This window comes from Nasonia vitripennis, chromosome 4, assembly GCF_009193385.2.
Source record: "Nasonia vitripennis strain AsymCx chromosome 4, Nvit_psr_1.1, whole genome shotgun sequence".
NCBI lineage: Eukaryota > Metazoa > Arthropoda > Insecta > Hymenoptera > Pteromalidae > Nasonia > Nasonia vitripennis.
The window spans coordinates 169855-196744 of record NC_045760.1 but is presented as its reverse complement, the minus strand read 5'-3'; the positions used below and the strand labels follow the sequence as shown (position 1 = coordinate 196744).

General features: G+C 52.2%; 4 protein-coding genes across 16 annotated transcripts in view; 2 read left to right on the top strand and 2 right to left on the bottom strand.

Moving 5' to 3' along the window:
* Positions 1-5: 5 nt before the first annotated feature.
* On the bottom strand, positions 6-110 carry LOC100188942 (dolichyl-diphosphooligosaccharide--protein glycosyltransferase subunit 4). Its single transcript, NM_001134724.1, has one exon. The coding sequence runs from the start codon at positions 108-110 to the stop codon at positions 6-8; it is 105 nt and encodes a 34-aa protein (NP_001128196.1).
* Positions 111-1598: 1488 nt separating this feature from the next.
* On the top strand, positions 1599-3677 carry LOC100123484 (NEDD8-conjugating enzyme UBE2F). 5 transcript variants are annotated; one of them, XM_008213424.3, is made up of 6 exons: positions 1610-1865; positions 1959-2127; positions 2212-2402; positions 2475-2636; positions 2711-2872; positions 2948-3677. In XM_008213424.3, exons 3-6 carry the CDS (start codon positions 2298-2300, stop codon positions 3062-3064), a joined length of 546 nt encoding a protein of 181 aa, XP_008211646.1. In that variant the 5' UTR covers positions 1610-1865; positions 1959-2127; positions 2212-2297; the 3' UTR covers positions 3065-3677. The 5 variants fall into 5 exon arrangements, with proteins under 5 accessions (XP_016840479.1, XP_016840480.1, XP_008211646.1 ...); XM_008213425.3 differs by having other exon boundaries at positions 1634-1865; positions 1959-2067; XM_016984990.3 differs by lacking the exon at positions 1959-2127 and having other exon boundaries at positions 1599-1659.
* Positions 3678-3685: 8 nt separating this feature from the next.
* Positions 3686-26890, bottom strand: part of LOC100123490 (obscurin) — a 30658-nt gene continuing 7453 nt past the window's right edge. The window contains exons 4-36 of one of the 9 annotated variants that reach the window (XM_031928552.2): positions 26614-26729; positions 25890-26033; positions 25131-25256; positions 24879-25049; positions 24097-24178; positions 23936-24031; positions 20678-20770; positions 20111-20275; positions 19906-20043; positions 19511-19844; positions 19193-19408; positions 18992-19027; positions 18027-18272; positions 17812-17953; positions 17201-17738; positions 15735-17079; positions 15414-15509; positions 14787-14894; positions 12972-14324; positions 12025-12427; positions 11764-11947; positions 11383-11683; positions 10716-11300; positions 10200-10624; positions 9345-10108; positions 8964-9265; positions 7964-8880; positions 7436-7875; positions 7176-7314; positions 6369-7096; positions 6138-6279; positions 4397-6060; positions 3686-4326 (exon numbers count right to left, since the gene is read on the bottom strand). In XM_031928552.2, coding sequence (XP_031784412.1) covers positions 4086-4326; positions 4397-6060; positions 6138-6279; positions 6369-7096; positions 7176-7314; positions 7436-7875; positions 7964-8880; positions 8964-9265; positions 9345-10108; positions 10200-10624; positions 10716-11300; positions 11383-11683; positions 11764-11947; positions 12025-12427; positions 12972-14324; positions 14787-14894; positions 15414-15509; positions 15735-17079; positions 17201-17738; positions 17812-17953; positions 18027-18272; positions 18992-19027; positions 19193-19408; positions 19511-19844; positions 19906-20043; positions 20111-20275; positions 20678-20770; positions 23936-24031; positions 24097-24178; positions 24879-25049; positions 25131-25256; positions 25890-26033; positions 26614-26729 — 12780 coding nt within the window. In that variant the 3' untranslated portion in view covers positions 3686-4085. Of the gene's footprint in view, positions 4327-4396; positions 6061-6137; positions 6280-6368; positions 7097-7175; positions 7315-7435; positions 7876-7963; positions 8881-8963; positions 9266-9344; positions 10109-10199; positions 10625-10715; positions 11301-11382; positions 11684-11763; positions 11948-12024; positions 12428-12971; positions 14325-14786; positions 14895-15413; positions 15510-15734; positions 17080-17200; positions 17739-17811; positions 17954-18026; positions 18273-18991; positions 19028-19192; positions 19409-19510; positions 19845-19905; positions 20044-20110; positions 20276-20677; positions 20771-21052; positions 21183-23935; positions 24032-24096; positions 24179-24878; positions 25050-25130; positions 25257-25889; positions 26034-26613; positions 26730-26890 lie in introns of those variants that run through there. The other 8 variants (XM_031928548.2, XM_008213432.4, XM_032599873.1 and 5 more) reach the window with 8 other exon arrangements.
* On the top strand, positions 22382-23911 carry LOC100678347. The gene is made up of 2 exons (XM_003427535.4): positions 22382-22945; positions 23010-23911. The coding sequence occupies exons 1-2, from the start codon at positions 22817-22819 to the stop codon at positions 23877-23879; spliced, it is 999 nt and encodes a 332-aa protein (XP_003427583.2). The 5' UTR covers positions 22382-22816; the 3' UTR covers positions 23880-23911.

The following is a 26890-nucleotide window of genomic DNA, read 5'->3' as shown; positions in this document are numbered from 1 at the left end:
ACACACTATCTAGAATAATTGGCGTTGATGTAGTGGAAGAGGAAAACCAAGAAAAACAGCGTAACTCCCAAAATATTGGAGAAAATAGCCAACTGCACGTCAGTGATCATCTGCAACGTAGTGTTTATTTTATTTTATTATTCATAATTTCAAGACAAATAATCAACTTTAGTTATTAGCTACCTAGAGTAATCATTATACTTGTTACCTTGTGATAATTATTGCTGCCGGTGTTTATTTGTCAATTTCACAGAAAGTCCAAGTTATTTATTTACTGACGTATTGGTTGAGCTTTTTTTCTAACCTCAAAACTGAGCAGGCCGAGAGTATATGAGCTTAGGACGCCACGTACGTGTCGTTCATTGATTCCCAACACTCAGCTGATTCGTCGAATTGTCGGCGCACCCTCATGTTTAAAATGGACAAAACTATAGTTACACACCTATCTACATCCTATATCTATAACGATGCAGGTAATTGTATATATTTTTAAACGAGTTGAAGCCTTTCTCATTACTATTTGTACTTGTTGAGCATTAAAAAACTTTTATCTTTTGAACATTTGCTTTTGACGTGACACTTATTACGTTGAGTTGAGTTGTCAGATTGTGACATTTTGTCGTTTTCAAAGTTGTGCTCGCACGGCAAAGTTGGTACCTTCCTCCACTCATGCTTCTGTTTCTGTATGATTGTGAATTTGTGAACCTACCGCAGTCTCGCCATTGCCTACACCTACCCTACCCCAGCCTACGAATTTGAAATATCGGTATAAAAAAAAATATAGAGGCACGTATTTTTAATAGCACCTTCCAAAAATAACAATTATTTTAATTGCACCCCCGTAATTAACGAATAAAAAATAGGTCAAGATCGCGCAACTTATAAGGTTAAACTCAGATTATATACTTGGAAATTCGCATTTTTTTAAACATAAATAAACTGCACGCTACTCGAATCTAATTGCACCATCGTTAAAAATTGATAAAATGCGATAGATATTGTAAAAAACCAATAAAATGCAATTCTTCCGTTGTCGAGCGCACGTGGCGCGTGAGCGCATGCGCGGCGCGGGTATATGATATGGAGATTCTGATTTGTATTTGACACTATTAGATGTAGGTATAAGAAGATGATTGCTTTAGTCATGTATTTAAGACTGTTCTTTTCTTTTATAAGTACCTTTCTAAAGCAATCAAGATCCTAGATTACAGAAGATACAATATGCCAAATAGAAATTTCCCAAACACATACGCCGCGCATGCGCTCACGCGCCACGTGCGCTCGACAATAGATAAATTGCATTTTATTGGTTTTTTACAATATCTATCGCATTTTATCAATTTTTAACGATGGTGCAATTAGATTTGAGTAAGGTGCAGTTTATTTATGTTTTAAAAAATGCAAATTTCCAAGTATATAATCTGAGTTTAACCTTATAAGTTGCGCGATCTTGACCTATTTTTTACTCGTTAATTACGGGGGTGCAGTTAAAATAATTGTTATTTTTGGAAGGTGCTATTAAAAATACGTGCCTCTATATTTTTTTTAATACCGATATTCCAAATTCGTAGGCTGGGGTAGGGTAGGTACAACATTGCATAGCAAATCACATGGATACCTGCCTTAATTTTTCGCTTTATAGGGGTTAGTCACATATAGGTATATCACTAACATTGTAAATTGTTTTTTGTTGTAGACGATTCGTATAGATAAGAATCAAATAGCGTAGTACTCTTCCTTTTCATTTCTGTAAATATTCAAGCTCTTTGACAGAGATTTTATACCTGCGCTAAAGCGTATTTTTTTCAGTTTTCTGTCATGGCACTAACAAGATATTAATAGATGAACGTTTTAAAGTCGTTACGGTAAAATTATTCTTGACATTTCTATTTTTGTAATATTGCAGCCAATACTTAATAGTGAAAACAAAAATAATAGTTGGTTTTTTAAACGTGCAGCGGATTGTTGGGCGTATATGAGTATACGTGAATGTGGAATACAAGCTGCAACTTGAAATAAAGTGATCTAATCTCCTCGCTTTGAGTAATAAATCTGCATAGAATGATTGTAAGACTAAATAAATTGGTTGAAAAATATTAGAAATGTATTAAGCGACTAATCTTATACGTAATTTGAGCTTGGATAAGATATACTTGTCATTGGAGTCAATTTTGAATTATAGGTTAATTCGAAAAATTATTTCTCTTCCAGTTGTATAGCCCTGGCTCAATACTAAACTGACTTGCAACTGCGAAGACTGTTTTTATGAATGCAAAATCTGTGTACAGATAGTCAAGATGATCACTTTAAGGGGTAAACTGAAAAAAGAACCTGATATGTCAAACAAATCCCAGGATATTGGAAAGCGCATTTCAATCAGAGATAAATTGCTCATAAAAGAAGTAAGTCTCCATTAATTTTAAATACGTTTCTCATTTTATGACCTATGCTTCATCGTAAATGTTTCATTTTAGGTACAGGAAATGGAACAAAATTTACCTTCAACGTGTCAAGTTACTTTCAGTGATCCACACTGTCTATATGAATTTACCTTGATGATTGCTCCTGATGAAGGGTACTGGTGTGGAGGTCGCTTCTACTTTCAAATTCACATTCCAGAAGAATATAATATGATCGTAAGACCTCGCGTACAACATTGTATGGATTCTCAGAATTCTAATCCTAGAATAAAATGTCATTTTTATTTTAGCCGCCAAAAGTGAAATGTCTGACTAAATTGTGGCATCCTAACATAAATGAAGATGGTGATGTGTGTCTGTCAATACTTAGACAGAACAGTATAGATGGAATGGGATGGGCGCCTACGCGTAAACTAAAGGACATTGTCTGGGGCTTGAGTTCTTTATTTACTGCAAGTGTATTTTTTGTCAGATTTCTCAACTCAATATTAGTTAGAATGAGATATTTATTTTCAAACTTTTTGTAGGATTTACTCAACTTTGATGATCCCTTAAATAGAGAAGCAGCTGATCTATTTTCAAAAGACAAGGAAATGTTTGGTATAAAAGTTAAGGAATATTTAGTGCAGTATGCCAAAAGATGATTGAAACTGGAAAGTCTTCGATGCCAAGAAACTGGATCTCCCGAATCTAGTGTTCTGTGTAGAATCATGATGATGACTATGAACATTATTCAAATAATTGTAAATTATATTTATTGACAAACGGCTGTTTGTTTTAATGCTACTAATAACTCTGTTACTTAAAGAGTGGCCACATGATGACTAAGATATTTTTCCTTTGAATTAAGATTGAAGTATTCATCCTACTGCTTCATTTTGCAAGATGAGTGATTTGTTAAATTTCTTAGTACTGGAATGCATTTGATTTAGTAATGTATAATATTTGAGAGCCGAAAAGTGCATAAAACAGTAAACTATTAATTAATCTGGATGTGAAGAAACTGATAATTTTTTGCAATGTACTCGATTTCTGCGAATAATTGGTCATGCGATTTTCTACTACATGTATTTATACCGCAGCTTTGTGTGGCTGGCTTGTACGTTGTTTTGAAGCTTATTGCTCGAGAAAGTTAGAAGAGTAGTATAGAGGTGCGAGTGAGGCGTTTTTGTTTATACTGAAACATCTTGCAGCGCTGTAATGCAGATGTAAATTGATCTGTAAATAAAGGAGACTATTTAATATCAAAAGAAGAAAGAACTGAGTAACTTTTTCACAGGTTTAATGTAGAGTAAAAATCTTAAAAGCAGACTTCACAGTTTGTTTTATTGGTGTATCGTATTTCGTCCTTATAGTTGTCGACGACGAAACCACATACAAATGAAAATGAGAGATGCAATTTCAAAGCGCTTATTTTAATTCGACCGATAATCGGAGAATCCAAATGTTTAAAGTGTCAGGCAAGAGTCGAGATCGTAAGAAATACATAGGCATAAATAACAATGAGAATAGAGAACTAGATCGAAGAAGAAGGCTTATTTCTTTTGGCACAATCGTCGGGTACGCGTGCATCAACTCGTGCGCACCTCTCAGCAGCCGAGGCCCGAGACAATAACAGATAAAGGAGGGGGAAGAAGTGAGTTTGTATAGTCCCATCAGAAGGCATCAGAAGGCGGTGAGCAGCTCGTCCTGTATGCTCGTCGATCTGGCCAGCTGACGTTGCGTTCCGAAGGCCTCGTCCAGGCCCTGGCCTTGGGTCGCCTGCTTGCGCTTCTCCTCGTGGTACTCGTCGCAGTACTCCTTGAGCCGGTTGCCCAGGAATATCGTTCGCTCGCGCTTCTTGATCATGTACTCGGTGGGCATGAGCCACCTGTGCTCGTGGCACTCCTCGGCCGTCGGTCGTTTGCTGCAGGCAAGACAGGATGGGGATGGTTACAATTTCGAGGAGCTACAGAGAAGGTAAGCGGGTCACTCACCAGGGCGAGCGCTTGAAGAGGAGCATGAGGAAGCGCGTGGCCTCCTGGCTGAGCTCCTTGTAGAGGTACTCGAAGCGGTACCTGACGAAGCTGATGTTCTGCCGGGTCTCGTTGGCGTCGTTGCCCCGGAAGGGCGAGACCCCCGAGAGCAGGACGTAGGCGAGCACGGCCACCTGCCAGATGTCCGACTGGGGGTAGGCCGGCTCGGCGTTGGTCACCTCGGGCGAGGCGTACTCCGGGTGCCCGAGCCGCGGCACCTGGCAGCCGAGCTTGCTGACCCTGCGCGCCGAGCCGAGGTCGACGAGCTTGACCTGGAGCGAGCGCACCGAGGCCATGACGACGTTGTCCGGCTGGACGTCGAGGTGGCAGATGCCCCGCCAGTGGAGGTACTGCAGCCCGTCGAGCAGCTGGCCGACGACGCCGGCGACGCAGGCCTCGGAGTACTCGTGCCGGCTGGCCAGGTAGCTGAGCACGTCCGCGCCCTGGAGCTTCTCGAGGATGAGGACGGCGACGGGGGAGCCGCGCGGCCGGTAGGCCGCCTCGAGGAGGGCGATGCGCTCGTGGCAGAGCGTGCGCAGCGTCTCGAACTCGCGCTCGACGCGCTCCTCCGTCTCGGGCCGCAGCTCGAGGATCTTGGCGACGACGACGCGGTCGCTGGCCCGCTCGATGCCCTTGGCCACCAGCGAGAACTCGCCCCGGCAGATCTCCGAGACGAAGCTGTAGCGCTCGGAGACGCGGGCCTCGCGCTCCCAGTCCCGCGGCGGCCGCGCGCCCTCCGCGGCGTAGTCGAGCTGCGGGCGCGGCTCCTCGAGGGGCACCTCGCGGCCCGACTCGGTCAGCTGCTGCAGGTGCCGCATCGCCCGGCTCAGCTGGACGCGCGGCACCTCCTCCTGCTTGGCGCGCGTCTTGCTCAGCTTGCTCGGCACGCCGTGCTCGCTCCAGCCGAGCCGGTTGCGCGCGGCCAGCCGGAAGTTGTAGCTCGTGTTGGGCTCGAGCTCGTGCACGAGGAAGAACTCGTGGTCGATGTTGCGCGCCACGTCCTGCCACTCGATCGCGTCGCCCTGCCGGTACTGCAGCCCGTAGCAGAGGATGGCCGAGTTCCCGTCGTACTTGGGCTGCTTCCAGCGCAGCAGGATCTCGCTGTCGGAGGCCTCGCGGACCTCGGGCGAGTCGGGCGCGCAGGGCAGCGTGGCGTTGACCAGCCGCGCCCGGGCGACCGTCTGGCCGAGCTTGTTGCGCGCCACGACCTTGTAGATGCCGGCGTCCTGCTCGCGGGCCGGCTGCAGGCTGAGGATCGAGCGGCCCTGCGCGTCCTCGGTCACGCGCACGCGGTTGCTCTCCTGCACGACCATGTCGCTCTTGAACCACTGGACGACGGGCTTGGGCTCGCCGACGGCGAGGCAGCTCAGCTGGGCCGGCTCGCCGTCCTGGATGGCGCGCTGCTGGGGCTTCTCGCGCAGGAACGGCGGCTGGCCCTGCTGCTTGCTCTCGAGCATGGCCTCGACCTCGGCGTAGCTGTCGAGCCGCGTGCCGAGCTCGTGGCGCAGCCGGCGCGCGCCCGGGGCCTCGAGGCTGCCGTACGTGTTGATGCGCGCCTTGCGCTCGTCGTCGATCTCCTCGTCCATGACGTCGGTGAAGCGGCGCCGCTCCCTGATGATCGGCGTCTGCGGCGCGAGAGAAGCGCGTCGTAAGCGTCTATAGTTCTACATGCCAGCTTGTGTGCGATTGCGATTTCACTCACCCTCCAGTCGTAGCCCTCGTCGGAGAAGGCGCGCGGGAAGCCGGTGCCGCGCTTGTTCGCCACCTTCGTGTACTCGCGCAGCCTGACCGGGAAGTCGGTGTCGCGCAGCTGCAGCAGGTACGTGTCCGGCCCGTTCTGGTAGCTGCGAAGCGAATCGGCCCGCGTTAGTACGGCCGTTGGCTGCTATAGATTATATTATACGATGTATTGTATTATACATTGTCCACTCACTGGCTCTCGCTCTTGACGATGCCGATTTCCGTGTCGATCGGCTCCCGCGACGGCACTCGGTTCTCCCAAGCCCTCGCCGCGGGGGCCTTCTTGCCGACGGGCGTGTACGGCCTCTCGGGACTCCTCTCGGGACTCCTCTCGGGCGTGTACCTGTGGCCCGGCGGATAGACCATCTTCGAGGGGTGCTCGAACGCGCTGCTCAGCCGGCGCTTGCGGTACCAGGTCCGGCAGGACGCGTTCTTGTACCAGTCCCTGTAGAGGACGTAGTAGTTCTTCAGGTGCTCCGAGGGAATCTTGTGGCAGTCGCTGGCCGGCCGGTCGGACGGCCTCTGCAGCCAGGGGTGTCGGAGCGCCGTCTCCGCGTCCATCCGCCGCTCGGTCTGGTACTCGAGCAGCTTCCTGATAAAGTCCTTGGCCTCCTCGGAGATGTGGCGCCAGCGCTCGTCCTCAAAGTTCCACTTGCCCTCCTTGATCCTGGTGAGGGTCTCGCGGTCGTTCACTCCGCGGAACGGCGAGATGCCGCTGAGCAGGATGTAGGCGATGATGCCCGTGCTCCACATGTCCGTGCCGTAGTCGACGCCCTCGCCGTTCGGCACCTCCGGCGGCACGAACTCCGGCATGCCGTACATCAGGGTCATCAGCTTGTTGCGGACGATGCGCCGCGCCAGGCCGAAGTCGCCGATCTTCAAGTCATCGCCGCCCGAGTGGGATATCAGCAGATCGCTCAGCTGCGAACAAGCGCATCGACGCAATGAGTATATATGTGGGATGACGGCGAGTGATGTATCATTAGCGCGCGACGCGTACCGTCAGTCCAAGATGTCCCCATCCGGATTTGTGCATGTAGTCGAGACCCGTGAGAAGCTGGCGAACGTAACCGGCGATCTCGTACTCGGTGTAGAACGGATTCCTGGTGAGGTTGTCCACGAGTTCGCCGCCTCCGCCCCTGCGCGATCGGCCGTTCGTGCTCGAGTCAAGGATCGACATGCCTGTACAATTGGCTGGAAGGCAATGGGCAACGAGGAACGAAAGCGAAAGCGAAAGCGAAAGCCAAAGCAAAAGGATACAGCTCGGTGACGAGGGTGACCGACCGGTCCGTCTCGTACGCGTCGTGCAGGCGCAGCAGCTTCTTGTGGTTCAGATTGTTCATGGCGTCCATCTCGTTGAACACGAGCTGCCTGAGCTCCGATCCGCCGTGCATGAGCTTGGCCGCGTAGTTGTTGCCGCTGGATCTCTCGACCGCGTGGTAGACGACGCCCTGGGTACCGCGTCCGAGCTCGTCGCCCAGATCGTAGTCCTCGCCGAAGGGCTTCTGGCGCGCCTTCACGTCGGCCTTGATCGTGTAGTTCTTGTAGCGCCAGTCGGTCTCGGTCTCCTCGATGTGCAGCATGGCCGAGCTCGAGGCGCAGCCCGCCACGTTGCGCGCCGACAGCGAGTAGAGGCCCTCGTCCTTGAGGATCGCGTCCTCGATCACGAGGATCGACAGGTCTGGCTCGACGAACTGGATCTGCGGCGAGAAATCACAAGTCGAGAGAACAACGCGCGAGCCGAGCGACGTGGCTCGCGAGAGCCGCGAGACGGGGCCGGGGCCTGACCTTTATCCTGGTGGAGGGAGCCAGCGGCTTCCAGTCCTTGTACCACTTGAGCTCGGGGTACGGCACGCCGGTGACCCTGGCCTCGAACTTGCCGCTCTTGCGCACCATGCCGTGGGCCTCCTCGGGCCTGCTGATGAAGGTCGGGTACTCGGCGATCTCGAGCTGCACCCTCTGCCTGGCCTCGCCGTGCTCGTTGCTCGCCACGGCCTCGTACTCGCCCACGTCGCGCTCCAGCATCTTGTTGATGAAGAGCGTGGCCTGGCCGTTGCGCGTGTACGTGTAGTCGTACCTGCCGCCCGGCTCGATCGGCTCGCCCTTGAAGTAGTAGCTCATCTTGGGCTTGGGGTATCCGTAGACGAACCAGAAGAGCTTCGAGTTCTGGTTCTTCAGGCCGTACTGGGTGTCGAATTCCTGGCGCAGGAAGCGCGGCGCTTGGGCGTAGTTCTCGTGGGGCGGCCTCTCGATGTCAAAGTCCTTGGGGAAGTAGGGACTGGTCTCCGGGCGGAAGTCGATGCCCGGCGGCAGGTACGGGTAGAACTTGGGCGGCTCCGGCTCGAGCTTGGCCCGGTAGCTCTGGGCGTACGGCGAGGGCTCGCTCATCCCGTACTTGTTCTCGACGCGCACGCGGAACCGGTAGTCGCGGAACGGAACGAGGTTGCGGATGTCGCAGACGCAGCCGCGGACGCCGCTGCGCGCGCTGAACCAGTCGCCGTCCGGCAGTTCGCACATCTCGACCTGGTAGGTCACCGGCAGCCGAGGCATCGACGGGATCGACGGTTTCCACGAGAGGGTCAAGTGGCGGTCCATCATGCGGCTGATGATCGGCCGATCGGCCAGCGGCAGCGGGATGCCGGACTTGCGGTACCGGTCGTACTCGGCGTACTGGTCGACCAGCCTCTTGCTTCGCGGCTCCATCGCTGTGGCAGGGCAAATCTCGAATGAGTATCCAGACAGACATGCGCGGATATGGCCAGCATATACCACGTTCCAAGGTACTCACATTCGAAGAGCATTTCTCCGCTCGACTTGGCTTCGCCGTACGGATTGAAGATGCGCAGAGTGTACTTGCCCGCGTCGTCCTCGTCGACGTGGTAGATGGTCATTCTGAGCAGGCCAGCGCCCTCGCTCTCCATGAGGATGCGATCCGTGGGCCAGAGCTTGGTGTCGTCGCGGTACCACTCGAACTCGGGCTCGGGATAGCCCGTGACGCAGGCTGTGAATTTGGCCGTCATGCCCTTGTAAACCTCGCAGTCTCCGACCCTCTTGAGGAAGGACGGCGGCTCCACCTTCTGCTTCTTGTCCCTGAAACGGCCGATCCCTGCATCGCACTGGACGAGCACACTAGTCTAGTATTATTATGCGATTATGCGCAGCTACTCACAGCTCTTTGACGACCGCGAGGGCAGCCTCGCACTCCGCCCTGCCCTCCTTGTTCTCGGCTCTGCACTTGATGCGCCCGCAGTCGGCGTACGTGCAGTCCTTGACGAAGAGGCAGCAGGCTTCGCCATCGCGCTTGATCTTGTACTTGCCGTCGTCCGGGGAGATGGGCTTGTCGTTCAAGTACCAGCTGACGTCGGGCTGAGGGATGCCGCTGACGCGAGCCGTGAACTTGGCGTCGCAGCCCATCATCTGCTGCAGGTCGGTGAATCTCTGCGCGAAGTTGGGCGCCTGGAAGATCTTGCGCACCGAGGCGTTGGCGCTGCTCTTGTCCGAGCCGTGGGGGTTGCGCAGTTCGCAGGCATAGAGGCCCGAGTCCTTGCCTTGGCTCGGATTGATCTCGAGGCCGAGCTTCTTGCCGTCGCAGCTGACGATGCAGCGCTCCGAGGCCTGCAGAGGCTTGCCGTCCTTGCTCCAGCTGACCTCTGGCACCGGGTTGCCCCCGATCAGGGCTTCCAGGCTCAGAGGCTCGCCCTCCAGGACGCTCGCGTCGCGCAGCGCCGAGAGGAACCGAGGCTTCTCCTCCGGCTCGGCGCCGTTGCTCCTGCCCAGGACGGCCAGCTGGGCCTTGCTGCACTCTTCGCCCTCGCTGTTGCTGGCCGTCACCGCGTACTCGCCCACGTCCGCGGGCCCGGCCTTCTCGATGAGCATGGCCTGGCTCCCGTCCGGCAGATTCACGATCTTCAGGTGCTCGCCGTCCGGGACGACCTGCGCGGCGCAGGGTGCGTGACGCATGAGTCATCGTCGTAATATACGCGCGCGAGTATATAGAGTAATACGTGCAGCGGCAAACGCTTACCTCCTGTCCATTGTGAGTCCATTTGAGAGTCGGCGCAGGTTTGCCCTCGAGCTTGACCTGCAGCTTAGCCGGGAAACCCTCGACCACGGTCATCGGGTGGAGCGTGGCGACGAACGCAGGGGGCTTCTCGCGCTCCTCGACCTCGACATTCGAGCTCCCAGTCGCCTCTCCCAACTCGTTGGACACGACGATCGAGTAGAGGCCCGCGTCCTCCGGGCGCAGCTCGTCGATCGTCATGCCGATCAAGCCGTTCGGATCGTTGCTGAAGTAGATTTCCTTCGAGGGTCTCAGCGGCATGCCGTCCTTGAACCACTGGACCGTCGGGTTCGGGAAGGCCACGACCTGCACTCGGAGCTTCAACGGCTCGCCGACCATCGCCTTGAGGTCCTCCAAGCCCTTCTTGAAGTACGGCTCCTTGGACTCGGCTGCGGAAAGACGGACGGAAAGGGGGACGTTAGTTGGCGCGCTTTTGGCGGCCAAGAGACATGGCGAGGATAATGGGGGAGCAATGCTCACGGCGAACGGCGACGGCGCACTGCGAGGGATTGTCACCGCCGGTGTTGGAGGCGACGATCTTGTAGGCACCGGAGTCGGTCGGCTTGACCCTCTCGATGGAGAGCCTCATCGTGCCGTCGGGCAGCACGTCGATCTTGGTGCGGTCGTCCGGCACGACGATCTCGCCGTCCTTGTACCAGGCGACCATGGGGATCGGGCTCCCGTCGCACTTGGCCAACAGCTCCAGCGGCTCGGCTTCTTCCAGGTCCAGCGAGGGCGGCAAGCTGCGGAAGAACTTGGGCGGGAAGCGCGTGAGCGAGAGCTCGCAGAGGCATCTGGCCGATCCGGCCATGTTCATCGCTTGAACGCTGTAGTTCGCGGCGTCCTTCTCGCCGAATCTCTCGATGCTCCACTTGCTCACGACCTCGGGGCCCTCGACGCAGGTGGTGAGGGTGTTGCGCATGTCGTCGAAGATCTCCACGCCGTTCTTCAGCCAGCTGATGCTCGGCCTCGGGTAGCCCGTCACGCGCACCTCCACCTCGTAGTTGTTCTGGTCGCGCACGGACTCGTACTCCTTCAGCTCCTTCGTGAACACCGGCTGCTCAGCTGCGCGCGGGACACAGGGCCGGGTGAGTTGCGGGACTTAATGCGGGATACAAGTGAGTACTCGCGCAGACGCCTGACTTACTGTACGGCTTGAGCGTCGCCTCCTCCGAAGATTCTCCCATGTCGTTCGAGGCGAGGATCTTGTATTTGCCGGCGTCGCAAACTTCGAGCGCCTTGATCTTGAGCTTGTAGCTCTTGTTCTTGTAGTCGTCCTCGGTGACGAATCGCTCGTCCAAAGTGACGTCGCGGCCGTCGCACTGCCAGACGATCGTGGGCCTCGGGTTCGCCTTGATCCTCGCCTCCCACACGGCGCTCTCGCCAACCGGGGCTAGCAGGTCCTTGAATTCCTCGAATATCGGCACGATGCGCAGACCCAGGTCAGCCTGCAACGGTTGGGAAGGTGCGACGATTACATAACACACTCGGTACACCGGATAATCGGCGTTTCACTCGCGGCGCCTACTTCTGTTGACGCTTCTCCGTGCTCGTTCAGCACTCGCAGGCTGTACTGTCCGACATCTCCGGGATTGGTTTCGGGGATTTCCAGCCTGTAGGTGCACTCCTTCAGCGCGTCCTCTATGAGCTTGTGCTCCACCTTGGCCACGTGTCGAGCCGCGCCGGTGTCGATGATCTCGCCGTTCAGCGACCTGCGGAAACGAATGGTCAATGCAGTGCGAGTGACGGGCTCGACGGCGCGCCGACTCGCCGCGATTGCAGTGCATACCATATGGCCTCCGGGATCGGGTCCCCGGTGAAGACGGCCTTGAAAACGCCGGTCTTTCCCTCGTCGACGTCGGCGTCGCTGAGCGGCTGAACGAGCTTCGGCTTGCGCAGTTCGCCGACGGGCTCGACGCTGAGGAAGCCCTCGAGGCTCTTCTCCCCGAGCTTGTTCGTGAAGACGATGGTGTACAAGCCCGAGTCTTCCTCGAGGGCTTTCGTCACCGTCAGTTGGAAGAGCTCGCCGACGGTCGAGTATTGGATGCGTTTGGAAATCTTGAGGGGAAGCCCGTCCTTGAACCACTTGGCGTCTGGCCTCGGCAAGCCCGTCGCTTTGATTTCGAACTGCGTGCTCTGCGTCTCGTATATGTCGCGGTCTTCCAAGCTCGAACTTACGATCACTGGTGACGCTGCGTGGGCGCATTATAATATTAGCTTCGGACTCTTCTCAACCACGCGATATTTTCTCATCTTATATAAGCTACTCGCAATATCATCCACAATAAGCGCTATTACTCCACATATTCCACATTCCTTGATTACTCTACATACCAGTGCAATGTAAGATACTCATCTTCAGACCCGTGGAATCCCGCATCCTCCTATGGCGCAGCCGCGTTCTGACTGTTCTGTGTTTTCGTGCTTGTTGCCATAAGCTCATGCATGTATAGACATAATTTGCGCAGTTAGAAGACAAGTGAAGGTGACGTACCACGTATAATATTATAATATTATAGTTAGTAAAAATGGCATGGCACACACATATGTATATTAGTGAAACACGGTCAAAGAAGGTGAAGGTAGAGAGTTAATGCTCTGTCAAGTACAAGCCAATGCACCGAGTGATTTTCACATTCACATTTCAACATTTTTCATGTAAACTGCGATATTCGTATGCGAAAGGTTGCTGTAGAGTATGTAATAAAATTCTCATTCGTCTTGCGTTAAATTTACCTCCATTTTCAATCTCGTCTTTCGTGTCTCGTGTATCTTGTTTGTCTAGTGTAGCTTGGCTCTCCGGCGCTTCTTGTTTGTCTTTCTTTTCTAAAATCTCATCGAGAACGGAACGTTGCCTCTTGATGCGCTCGAACAGCTTTTTCATGTCTTCGTCTTCGTCTTCTTCGAAGTTGTCATCCGTCGACCCTGCTGCCTTGTTGATCGAATTCTCGCGCGAGAGCGTCCTGCTGTCTTTCACCGACTCGCGACCTTCCAGAATGGAACTCTGCCTGGACAAGCTCTTTTCCTTCAGGGAATTCTTTCTCGAATCTTTGTGATCGGCACAATCGGACTGTTTTTCCAGAACGGAGCTCTGTCTCGATGCGGTATTTTCCCGAGTGGTCGAGCTTCTCCTGGAATCGTTGTACTCGACCGAGTCGTGCCTCTCCAGGAGGGAGCCCTGTCTCGAGGCAGCCTTTTCCCGAGTGGTCGAGCTTCTCCTGGAATCGTTGTACTCGACCGAGTCGTGCCTCTCCAGGAGGGAGCCCTGCCTCGAGGCAGCCTTCTCCCGAGTGGTCGAGCTTCTCCTGGAATCGTTGTACTCGACCGAGTCGTGCCTCTCCAGGAGGGAGCCTTGTCTCGAGGCAGCCTTCTCCCGAGTGGTCGAGCTTCTCCTGGAATCGTTGTACTCGACCGAGTCGTGCTTCTCCAGGAGGGAGCCCTGTCTCGAGGCAGCCTTCTCCCGAGTGGTCGAGCTTCTCCTGGAATCGTTGTACTCGACCGAGTCGTGCTTCTCCAGGAGGGAGCCCTGCCTCGAGGCAGCTTTCTCGCCATTGGTCTGGACTCCGTTCTGCCCGCTCTCCTCGACGACGGCGTTCCGAGCGTGGTTACTGCCCAGAGACTCGTCGATCGATCGCTCCTCGACGATCGTCTCGCTGTAGACGGCTCGCGCGCGGCTCATCGTCGTCAGCTCCTCCTGATGCTGAACCAGCCTGCTCGGCTCGTCGATGCCGTTCGAGCCGTTGCATTCCTCGACGGCCTGAAACTCGAAGCTCTGATGGATGTCGTCCGCGCTGACGTCCCGCGAGATGCCCTTGATCGTATCGTCGTCGGATACCGATACGATGGAGACGCCCCGGTTGACCTGCAGCTTGTCGATCCTGCCGTTCCCGGCTTTGCCGCACTCCTCGCTCTCGGAGAATTCCTCGACGAGCATGCCGTTCTGCGGCTTCGAGGAAATATCGTCCTCGTGTATCGTGTAGCTATACGAGGCGATCTCCTCGACCTGAGGTCCGACGTCGTGGCTGTTCAGCTCCTGGACTTCGACTTTCGTCGAGGTCATCTTGCTGATCGTGTGCTTCTCATTCGGACCTGCGCAAGCTCGCAGCAATCTCAACAATTTTCCCTTGGCGCCAGCCACCAAGACGTACTCGTAATGGTACAAGCGAAGCGGCGAATTAGTAAAAGCGCTTAGAATTGCAGCGGACTAGCTTCGCCCGGTCGACGTTACTCTTGCATCTTTGTTCACTGAGCGTGCTGAATTTATGACTCATTGCACTCGAGAAGCTCTGTTTGCAAAAGCTCTGTACGTGATTACATATTGCAGATTTTAGTGTTATAATTTACATTGTGTAGCGCGTGTCGGCGGTATTACTTTGTCAGCGCCGATGATGCAGCACTCATGATTGTTACAAGCGACCGTTTTCCAAGCAGAAGTTAAATTGTCCAATAATCGCATGTAAGCTGAGCACGTATGGCGCTCGTGGCTACAAGTACTTCGTATATCCTTGTTGTATAATGAATGTATGTATTATATTGTATATAATATAGTACCTGTCATAGTAGCCTCGTGTTCCGTGGTAGAAGACACGGAAACAGTGATCGTCTCGCCATTCGAACCTTTACAGACTTCAACTTTATGTTTCTCCACTTTGACATGACCTGGATTTAGTAAAACAATGTTGCAGCTATCTACATATATATAAAGCTTTAAGCTATGTCGTATATTAGCTTTCATTATTACGAGCTTCATGAGTTTAAACATTAAAAAAACAATGATTCGCAGGGTTGGGGTCTTTTTTATCGCATGCCTGCGCGCAATAACGGATGCTCTTTGGATCATCGTCCCCTTGTGAAAATCATACGCTGGAGATATCCCGGCCGCGCGCGCACGTGAAATGAAAAACTTATAAAAATAATCTGCTCGTTTAGCGGCGTTTTCACGAGGGTCTCGTTTTCACAGCGTTTACAAACAAAAAACTATCCTACAATCTTTGGTTCAAAACTTAAGCTTGAATGAATTTCTGCACGGGCATCGCAATGATTTTTTCTCCGCGCCGTCTGTTTGCGATCGAACACGACACAATATAACGGTTGTCAGCGGTGAAAAAATCAGTGCAACGCTGCGGTTAAAGTTGAAATGAACAGATTAAGATATCTTTAAGACATGTATTCACACACCTTCGGGTCCGGCTTCTTCTTCGGCTGTCTGCTTTTGCGCCGACACGTCTTCTTCCGCAACCTTCGTCGCTTCTTCGCTTTGCTCCTCAGATTTGGCTAGTTATTATTACAATTATTAAAACCATTGCATGTTACACATAAATAAGAAAGAAAAAACGGTAGTCGAATTCGGGTAAACGCAAACATGCGCAGGCTCGCAACTTTGCGAACCGATTAGAAAACTGGGGGACACTTGGAAAAATACTCACTGCCGAAGCTCGTGTATGTTTTTCCGATATCAACGATAGTGATGATGATAATAAGAACGAAAGGAGGACTCACTCAGGACGATGACCTTGCTCTTGCTGCTGACGAATCCCAAGTCGTTCTTGGCGCGCACTTCGTAAACGCCACCGTCGGTACCCTTGAGCAGCGTCACCGTCAAATCGTAATTTTCCAGCCTCTGGCTGTCCCTGCTGATCTTGATCCTCGCGTCTGCGTTCACCTCCTGCCCGTCCTTGAACCACTGAACCTCCGGCGCCGGCACGGCGGACACTTGAACGGTGAGCTTGAGGGTCTCGCCCTCCTTGACCTTCTGATCGGCCAGTTTCTTGATCAATTTCGGCCTGAAGTTGACGGTGAGACTGGCCGAACTGCTGCTCTCGCCAACCTCGTTCTTGGCCTTGCAGGTGTACTTGCCGGCGCACTCGGTCTTGGCGCTCTTGATCGTCAGCTTGTAGCAATTGCCCTCCTCGCTCATGCTGTACTCCTTTTTCTCCTCGCTTATCTTCTTGCCGGCAAAGTACCAGCTGACTTCCGGCTTGGAGAAGCTCTCGACCTGGGCGAGCAGCTCGACGTTGGCCTCGTTCTCCGTGGCCGTCTTGTCTTGGAGCTTTTTCTTGAAGAGCGGGGCGGAGCGCACCTGGATGGCGGTCTGCTCGGACCTCGCTCCGTCCTTGTTGGCGACCTGGACCTTGTAGGTCGCGGTGTCGGTGTCGAGGAGCTTGTCGATCTGGAGGCTGTGCCGGTTGCCCTCGTCGCTGATGGTTATGCGATCGCTAATCTTTATCACCTCCTCGTCCTTGATCCAGGTGACGCTCGGCGGATAATCGGACTCGACCTCGACGTAGAGGGTCAGGCTGTCGCCCTCCTCGATGAGCCTGGGCTCGCCGAGTCCCTTGGTGATCTTCGGCGGGTACTTGACCGTGCAGTCCCAGAACTGCGAGGTCTCGTTTATCTCGTTCTTGGCGATGATCGAGTAGGAGCCCGAGTCCTCGAGGCATGCCGACTTGATGGTGAGGGTGTAGGTGTCGTCCGCCTCCTTCGAGATCCTCGTGCGGTCCGACTCGAGGATGCGCTTGTTGTCCTTGTACCAGCTGACCTCGGGCACCGGCGATCCCTGGATCTGCACGGACATGTTGATCGTCTCCTCGGACTGCACGGAGAAGCTCTCCATGCGCTTGGTGATCTTGGGCGCGGATTTGACGATCAGCTCGATCTGCGTGTTGTCCTCGCCGAGCTCGTTCCTCGCGCGGATCTTGTAGACGCCCGCGTCGGCGGCCGTCACGCTCTTGATCACCAGCGACAGCGACTCCTCGTCCTCCCAGAGGTACTTGATCCTGCCGCCGGCGACGATCTCCTTGCCGTCCTTGGTCCACGTGATGTTGGGCTTGGGGAAGCCTTTCACCTGTCGCGGCGCGCACGCATTGCAGTGTTAGAGAGGGCGTCAAAAAATAGGCGAATAACGCAAATCATATGAGTGTGTGTGTGTGTGGGTGTGTGTGTGGGTGTGTGTGCGCGCGACGCACCTGGAGATCCAGCATGGCCGAGCCTCCGGCGCTGACCTCGGAGGTCCTCGACTCGGACTGGAGCGCGGGCTTGGCCGGCTCCTTGAGCAGCTGGTTGACGGTGCCCTGGACCGTGAGCTCGGCGCTGCAGCTGATGTTGCCGGTGCTGGTCTGGGCGACGCAGGTGTACAGGCCGGCGTCCTCGGGCTTGACGTGCTGGAAGACGAGCGCGAGGGTGTCCTCGCTGTCCTTGAACAGCACCTTGAACCTCTCCTCGGGATCGAAGGGCACGCCGTCCCTCGTCCAGACGAACTTGGGCTCGGCGCCGGGCTCGAGCAGGCCCTCGGGCAGCCCGGCGAACATGAGCTTCTCGTCGGTCACGCTCACGCTCGCCTCGCAGCTCGCCTCGCCGAAGCGGTTCTGCGCCGTGCAGCTGTACTTGCCGGCGTCCTGCTTCTGCACGTCCGGGATGACGATCTCGTAGAAGCCCTTGTCCGCCTTCTCCCGCACGATCTGGACGCGCTCGTTCTTCGAGTCGATCGGCACGCCGTCCTTGAAGCTGCGACACGAGAGTCAATTGCCTACAGGCTATTCCAGTGTTACCCAGTGTCTCGCGTGTCGGGGGCACTCACAATTTCAGGTCCGGAGCCGGGTCGCCCTTGATCTTGATCATGAAGCGCAGGTAGGTGTTCTCCAGAAGCTCCGTATCCTTGAGCCGCACCAGGAAGATCGGCGAGTTCGCGTCGGCCCTGGCTTTCTTCTCCTCGGCCGTGACTGCAACGAATCGTCGATTTGGCAATTGCGAGAAGCATTGGCGCATTGGAAATGGGCTGCGCTATATACTCACACTCTTGGACGACCAGCTGGGCAGTGCAGGTCGCGCTTCCCTCGCCGTTGGCCGCGTGAGCGATGTAAATGCCCGAGTCGGACTCCAGCACGTTCTCGATCTGGAGCTTGTAAGTGCTTCCCTCGACGCTGCTTCTCACGCGATCGGCCAGCTTGTCGTCCATCGGCTTGTTGTCCTTCAGCCATACCATCTTGCTGGCCGACTCCGAGGACTTGAGCGTGCACTCGAACGTCGCGCATTCGCCAGCTGCGGGTCAGGAAAATTCAGCTGAGAACGCCCGCGGGAGCATTTGCTTCTGGCTCGATAGCGTCGCCAAGAGGAAGCGAGTTAACAAAACTACAATGATGCGTACGCGTGTGTGTGTGTGGCGACAAATAGTGGCGAATAATGAGTATGAAGTGTGTCACTCAAACATATAGGTACATTACACTCTGCCTCTCGTACGCTGTACATAACACTGCAGCGCATACTGTGCCCCTCGAGAAAAGGAAATGAACAATCGCACGGTCCACATCGATCAACCGTGCGTGGAAGACGCATGTTTGAAAACTTGCACAGTCAACGTCTGCTAGGCTATTTACATTATTTGCGCTCGCCGGCCGGTCGACCGCAGACGGCATCCGAGTGATGCGAGAAACAAGAAAACTCGGCAATTTGGTTGAATCTACTTGTTGTCCAACTGCGAGTGGCGAAGAAAAAAGAAGGCGATCGAAAGAGAGCGCTTTTGCGAAGGTCAGCAAAATGGAAGCATCTTATTTTTTACGTTTTACGCAAGCGTTTATTTCACAATCGGGCGATGCGCACTATGAAAAAAGTAGTTATGAACAAGAAATGCTCAACATGTCATGATATAACGAGAGTAGAGGAAGAGAGAGAGAGAGAGAGAGAGAGGGGGGGATAAAAAGACATGGTGCGATTGTGAAAAGACGATGAGCAAGTGATACACGCTATACGTTTGACTTTACCTATGACGTGTAACATAGCCAATTTTGCTCGTGATGCTAGAACAGGAAAAACGGATCTTTACATATAACATAATAAATAGCAGAGCGAGTCGTTTATGAGGAACGAGATAAAGTGAGGGCTCAGAGGCTCTCTATCCGCCGCTCCTTCGCCTACATGTATCGTACTGCAGGATTAATAAATCGCGCTGTTCCGCAACTTACGCTCCACTTGGCAGCCCTCGATCGGCGTCTCGAACTGGGGTCTGCCAGCGTCGTTGGTCGACAGGGCCAACCTGGCGGTCCTCGACGAGGACTCGCTCACGCCTGCAGAGCCCAGGGCTGCTGTCTGCTGGCTGCTCGTGACCGAGCTGCTCGCGGCGAACGAGGAGGACAGCTCGGAGCCTGTCACTCGGCTGCTCGACACGCTCGAGTAGGACTCTGCGGATGAAAAATGAAAAATGAAAAATGAAAAATGTTGAGTATCCGCGCATTCGGATCCCAGGACATCCCGGTCCGCCGGCTGGGACTACTGCGACCGACCTTCGACGAGTCTCGAGGAGGCGCTGAAGCGAGTGGAGGAGTAGCGGCGGGACATGTCGCCTGGCTGCTGCTGCTGCTGCGCTTCCTGGCTGCTGGCACTCGGCTTCTCGTCCGCTCCGGGATCGGCGCTCAGTTGTAGATCGTCGGCGGCGTGCTCAGCCAGAGCTACGACATCGCTGGCGTACTGGCGGATCTCCTTGAGCCAGGCCGCCTTGACCGGGTCCTTGTGGGCCGAGAGGGTGATGGGGTAGCCCGGCAGTCCAGCCGGGGCCTTCGGGTGTAGCTCGAAGGTGCGCTGCTCCCCCGCGTGGTCCTTGACCTCGACCTCGGGCAGCTGCGGCGGATCGCGTCGTCACGCCGAGATCTATAATTATGTAGGTAGGAGGCGCACTCACCCTTATGATGTCCTTGAGCACGAAGACCGACCTGTCCTCGGATATGCGCCGGACTTTGCAGACGAGTATGCGCGCCTTGAAGAGGAACAAGTAGCGCTCCTTGCTCCGTGCCTCTCTATCGGTGACGGTGAACCATTCCTGCGCATTCGATGAGCGGATTCGAATGAGCAAGAATTTGTTATTAGGCGACGCGATCGCTACTCACGTGAGTAAGCAGTCTGCCAAGCTTGTGGATGTTGCCCTTGTATCCTTCGATGTTGCTGATGAACTTGTTGTCGGTCGCCCGATGGGGGATCCCTAGCATCAACTCCAGAGCCTTCTGGAGGTCGTCGCAATCTTCGCCCAAGCGAGTCGAGTACTTGACCAGCTCCTGCGCAGCAATTATCGCGGCATGTAGTGCCTCCGCGGAACGCAAGAATGACAACGTCAACGGGCCGCGCGCGAATCTTCCGAGCCAATAATAGCGCGCTGAATAATCCGCCCGGAGCGACGCCCACGCGACGCCCGCGCGACGCTCGTATCGGTATTGATACTGACCGTTGAACGTTCGACCGGGGCGCGCGATCGGGAATTTTTTCGAAAGCCCCGCTCGGTCGCTCTGCTTTTCATCTATTTTCCCGGCGCCCCGTCGGAATTCGCCTCGCGCGCGTCCGCGGCCGCTGTAACACGATCTAGCGATCGGCCGCGCGATATTGGATGGAATCCAAAGGCATAAATCGTATTTACCAAGTATTGAATGGGCCGCAGGCTTTATAAATAACCCTGGTATTACCTTTAGCAGGAGCTGGTAGTCGTTGATGCGCTGGATCGGGAGCTTCAGGTGCTCCGAGACGCTCTTGTCGTCCCCGAGTTTGTGGCTCAGCTCCTTGAGAAAGACAAAAATTCAGACGCATGAGTTGGCTACTATTATTATAAGTGGATTTCTCGTTCTTTCTTTTCCCTCGCCCCCGATGGCTATCATCGGGGAGAGAGAGAGAGAGAGAGAGCTAGGATATATCTGGCGCAGATTCAAAGCATACAAAATATGAAACTCTATTTATAACGCAGCTGACGTAATTTCGCTCGAGCGCGACTTTTGCAACCGATGCGCGGATCCTCAGAATCGGCAGAAACGGCTGCTTCGGCGCGAAAGCACGTAACAACACACCTGTGCGCACAATCGGCTCTATATTCTGCAGCCTGAAGACACGGGCGGCGGAGGCAACGTCGTCTAGCCGCTTCTCGCAGACTGGACCGCGTTCATTCTCGTTTCGACGTTCGGATCTAGACGCGGCGCGCAGCTGGTGGTTAGCGAAATCCCTACTCTCGCGCGCGGCCGAAGGTAGGGGCGCCTGCCCGCCCATATATACATACGAGCGGCTATATATACGAGCTGCTGCAGCGCGTATAAATATTTGCCTTTACGTATCTTAATCTTATTCTTATTCTTCTTCTCCGCCGAGACTTGACTTTGAATCGCGACGATTTTTAAAATATTTTAAAATAAAGGCAAAGCGCCCATGGAAAACAGTCGATCCCTTGAAAAAAGAACGCAAAGTGCGGGAGGGGAATTCGGCCAGGGCTAATCTTGGCCAAAGACTCCGCGAGGTGACCGCGAGGCAGACGCAAACTAATTTCCAAAAAGCCGCGGCGCCTCGCCAATACACCTGCCGCCGATCGAGCGTCCGCCACCCCCATAATAATGTAAGTCGCCCGCTATGCCTCTCGATTCGGTTCGCTCAGCGCCGCTATCAGCTGCCAGAGCTGAAAATCAAGCGGTTGAGCCGAAACGTCCGGCAAACGTTGGAACGAACGCCAAACTCTCTGCCAAAACTTTTAAAATAACTAGATTGCCAGCTAAATGCGCAAGAGCAAAACAATTTTGACAAATTTGTCCGAGACACTCGAGATTTTAATTAACATAATTAACAGCACCAATTTTAAAGTCGCCTAATTCCCGCGAGCAGATTATCTCTCTTATCGTCATTACGCATTCAAATTCGAAATCGAGGGTGAAAAACACATATCGCGCTATTTTTATCACACTACGCGTTCTCATTTTTTTGCTGGCTTCGCAGTCCTATACATATAGCCAAACCCTGAAACGACACGAAAAGTTGCGCGAGGAAAAAGTCACAAAATCTTCCCATGTTAAAATAAACGAAGCTATTTTGGTATCTGGATAGTCGCCCATGTGCCCCCTCTGTTATGCAAGCTTACATTTCCTCTCTGTTCCATGATCGTTTTGTCGCCACGTTGCTGAGCAGGAATTTTATTTTTCCGATGTATTTTTCCATAAGCATGAGTTATCTATACGATATAGCTACCCGAAATGTTCCTAAAGTTTCGATTTCTGCCAAAAACTGATGCGTTAGTACAGCATGGTCGTATAAGCGACGAAGCTCGCATTGGCAATTGCAGAGTCTGATTCGTAGTGCAAACTATAATCGATGACGTCGATTTAGAGATTCCTCAAACTTGGGAAATATTATTTCAGATTTTCATCGCTGGAATGATGGAGATGAGATAATTATAATTTCGAGTACCTCTTCCGAAAAACGCCAAGCATCACAGTGAAATTGAAAAATATAAAAATTTGCTCTGGATTTTGGAAAACATGGTTCTATAATTAGTCATTGCGGCATCGAAATGGACATTAAAACGAGTTAACAACTTTGCTAGCCGAATGTAAGAAATCTGCTTTATCGTCTTTTCTATAGCTGCCTGCTGTTACCGACGAACGGCAATAGAACCAACTTCAACATTTTTTATTAGAATATATTTTATCCGGTAATCATTTACGTTCGTTGAAAAAAAAAAAATATATATATATATATATATACATTTACGGATTAATGGAACTGCATGCTCGCTGAGATGTGCATTAAACGAGTTTAGAAAACTCAAAATCCAATTAACCTTACGACAGCCAATGGAATGTAAGCAATTTTTAATTGCCACATTAGAAATGTGCAACGCGAGACATTTCCTCTGGCTATGGGCTGCACTCGCTGTAGTAACAATGACGCTTTTCTCGCTTCTAGTTCTCATTTTTCTACTGGTAAGCCCAATTGCCCCGAGTACGAATCACATAATTTTTAACGAAATCACATTTGCATTTCTAGAGTAAGGAACTGACATTGTCAGCAGCCGTTGAGGTTTTTGTTGGCAAACAGAATTTTTCAACTAGCCTTCGCCCGACTGATTTGTCTGAAGAGTCTGCTGCAATCGTTACGAGCGGTACTTCTCGAGATGACGATTTGCAGGGATACCGCCGAGTAAGGCGAATGCTGCAGCAGCTGAAATTCAACAAGGACAAAATGCGGATTATCGAAAAGGCGTTCTTCTATGCCTTCAGAAAATGTCATTTGTCCGACGTAACCGAGCTCGTACCACTGGAAGCAGAAGCCAGAAACGAGCAAAAGAAATGCATCGTGGAAAAACTTGAAAAGTTGGAAAATTTTCCAGGCGAGTATACTCAGTACTTGCGAAACGATACAGATATCAATGAATCAGAAGTTCTTTTGGAAAGGTTGAACATGGAAAAAGATAATTCGTTGAATATTGAGAATGACAATAACTTGAGCAATCTGAACGGTCCAGTGAGGGAAGCTCGAATAAAATCCAACACTCCTTATGGCTCCAATCCTTCGAATATGTTGAAAACGAGTCTAGCAAAAATCAAGAACGTCCCTAAAGCCAAACACGGCGGTGGCGAGAAGCCAACTAAAAAGATGCAGTCTGAAGTAGGCGATCCTGCTATCAAACAGATATCAGATCTTCCGAATTTCCCGTCCATAACGTTGGGCGGAGATGGGAACGATACTCAACAAGGATTAATCTTATACATAAATTTCACTGTCAGTCAAGATGGTGGATTTTCTATTGTTGATTCTCCAGCTCAGCTGGGACAGGTATTAAAATCGATTCCTGAAACCTTGAATTACGTTATAGGGCACATAAACAAGAGGAGAGAAAAGACCAATGTTGCATAATATTGATAACGAATAAAGTTATATGTATATAACATTGTATATTCATTAATTCTTACCTCGAAATATTCTCGCACTTCATTGTTTGACTGGAGAAAGTCTTGAGCTACGGGTTCGTCTCTGCAGTAAGCCACGTGTTTGTCAAAATCTCTCTCCTTGAAGAAAAGTACGATAAGTTTTGATGATTTTCTCATGAAATAGACGGCGCAGAAATACTCACCAGTCTGAGAAAGGTCTTGCCGAGCATACGTGGCTGGTCAGCGTAGTACTTGACACCCTCGATTAAGACCCTGCCAAACGATCTAAGTAAGGCCGGAATTAATGTCGTGCCAAGCTCACTCCACGCTTACGTGCTAAAACCTTTTTTATGGCATTTCGGGCCAACTCGAGACAAAACATTCGGCATGTATTCGGTGCCGTGCCGCATGAAACGTAGAGAGGAAAGTGGCACTTAATCCGACCTTTTTACCCTTATATTTCTCCAATACAAACGCAAACGCAAACAGATATGAGACGGATGCTTCAAACTATAGGACTAGGAAAATATAGCAACACATGCTCTGTCGCGACTCATCATTTCAGGCCAATTCCGTTTAAGGATCGTGATGAATTATATAGAACGAGGAATTCAAAATACACGTGATTATGCACAGTACGAGGGTGTGGTGATGAAAGAAATCGAAATTCAAAAACACACATACACACAAATGCTGACTTACGCTGATTACATCGAGATCTATAGAGATAAGGTGTTTGTTGAAGCGTGTACGTGCGTGTATTGAATGACGTGTTGCTTAATCGTTTGTTTGCATTTTGTTTTCTGTTCGAGTTTCCAAACAACTGGTTATAGCGTTTCGAAAAATGTCATTGTTCGACGCGTACAAAATGGATAAAAATAATGCAAGAATGCTAAATGCGTCTGTCTCGAGTGTAATTGTAATGTGGTTAATTTTTCTTCATCGACCTGTGTGGCCAGGTGCGAGTGCACCGCCAACTACTTACGTGTTGTGAAATTCTGCTATTTGTTTGAGATTCGTGAAAATGATTTCCTTGTTGTCACGCACGGCGCGCGGCACAGCGGGATTGTCCAGCGGCTTTAGGTATCGCTCCACAACCAGCTGTAGGTCTCGTCCGAATTCTTCCTCCGTTTCAACCAATTCTTTGACGACAGCCCTGAAATCGGATGATTTTTTGAGCGAACTCTCGATCGATGCGGACAGGCAGGTATGGAACGACGCCGATGCGATATCTTACTCTCGTCTGAAGCGCGAATCCTCGGGTTTGTGTTGGCCCGTCGAAGTGTCCTCGCTGAGCGCCGTTTGCATCAAAATCGACATCGGGAGCCATCCTTGCTCGCCGCCGACTTTGCGGACTAGCGCCCTGCACAGGCAACGGTAATCAATGTATCCTATTATATATATATACTGCTTCGGACAATTTGAAATATTAGATGGCTTCAAGCATTTTGGCGAGCAGCCGAAAACGCAAAATAAATTAATCTTTCGAAAGCGTTTGATGGTTTATCGTCATTAGCTGCGTCAGCATAAATTACAGCGAATTGCCAATAAAAGATGAGTTATTGCTTTCAAATCGAGGCTACATGGTCGCGCGAGTAACGTCGAGAATTAAGAAAAGTTCCCATTGAACGTCAATTAAGCAGGCGAAGTGCCTGCTCAAATCTGGCCGATGCGTCGGAATACGAAGATGGGCTTTTTGCGTGCACGCTTCCGTATATATATAGGGGTCGGGCGCGGGACTCTCTTGAAATACGGGCGGGCGGGCGACATGGGAGTGCGCATAGCTGCGTATAGCCGGAGGCAAAGCCCGCGCGAGGTCATTGGCTTCTCTCCTCGCGGCGGCCAGCGTCGCTCTCTTCCGTTCTGCCGTTCTGCGTCATTCCAGCGTTATACAGAGCAGCAGAGCCAAAGCCAGGGATAAGCGAAGCACGAGTAAAGGTAAAAATAAAAGCGCGCCTCGTTATTCTTTACTCGGCAGCTCGACAGCTCGACCCACCTTGAGGAGGCGCGGGAAATTAGCTGAGCCCGAGAATCCGCGTATTTACGCCGGGGACGCACCGACAGCTTGTGCCTGGCCGCCGAACTGTCCAGTCGGTCCTCGATCTCGCCGATGTCGAAGGCCCCGTCGAGTTTCGCCTCCCTACAACAGCGCGCAAAATTCGCATCGTCAGCCCGCACTCGAGACGGCTCGGCAGCGACTCGAGAGCGCCGGGGCGCAGAAATAGATTTACTGGAAAGCCAGGGAGACTGACGCCGGAGCGAGTCGAGAAAAATTCTTCCTCTTTTTCTCTTATATACCGCCGCCGACGATTTTAAACGCGCCACCGGTTCCTTTTTAACTGGGCTTGCAAGCCGCGGACGTAAAAGTCCCGCTCGCGTGCGACAATATACTACGAATTTCGCGAAGAAGCCTTAGTGTTTGAAAATACATTCGAGCGTAAAAATAAGTTGGAAATTTCCGCGAGGACGGGCCAACGATCCTGCGGTTACGAGCTTGCCGGCGGACTCGGAAGCTCCACTTTCTACGGCTATGATTTGCTCGTCCTTTTTTTGTCCCTTTGTCCTTTCTTCGCGATTAGAATGTTCGAAGAGGACGCGGCCCACCAAAATAGCACCGGGCAGACTCGGGGAGAAGTCGCGCGAGCGAGCCAGCGAACTTGAATGTTTGTTTGGCTTTCTTTCATATTGAGTCGAGTCACAGGCTAATGATGGTTTCTTACTTTGAGTTATCGGCTGCGAATTCGATGGCCTCGACGATGTCCCCTACGCTGACGGAAAAGCCCGCGCTCTCGGCCTCGGCCGTGTAATCCTTGACTACCACGAAGTTTTCTGCTTTCTGCAATAAAAAAACAAGAATGGGCTAAATTTGTCTGCTCTCTCTCTCTCTCTCTCGCGCGCCTCGGCCGCTGTTTGCTCGCGCGCGACTAAAGCTTAGAAAACAATTAAACCTCAAATGAAAGAAACAACAAAGAAGAAAGAGTTGCGTCAGAGGGCGCA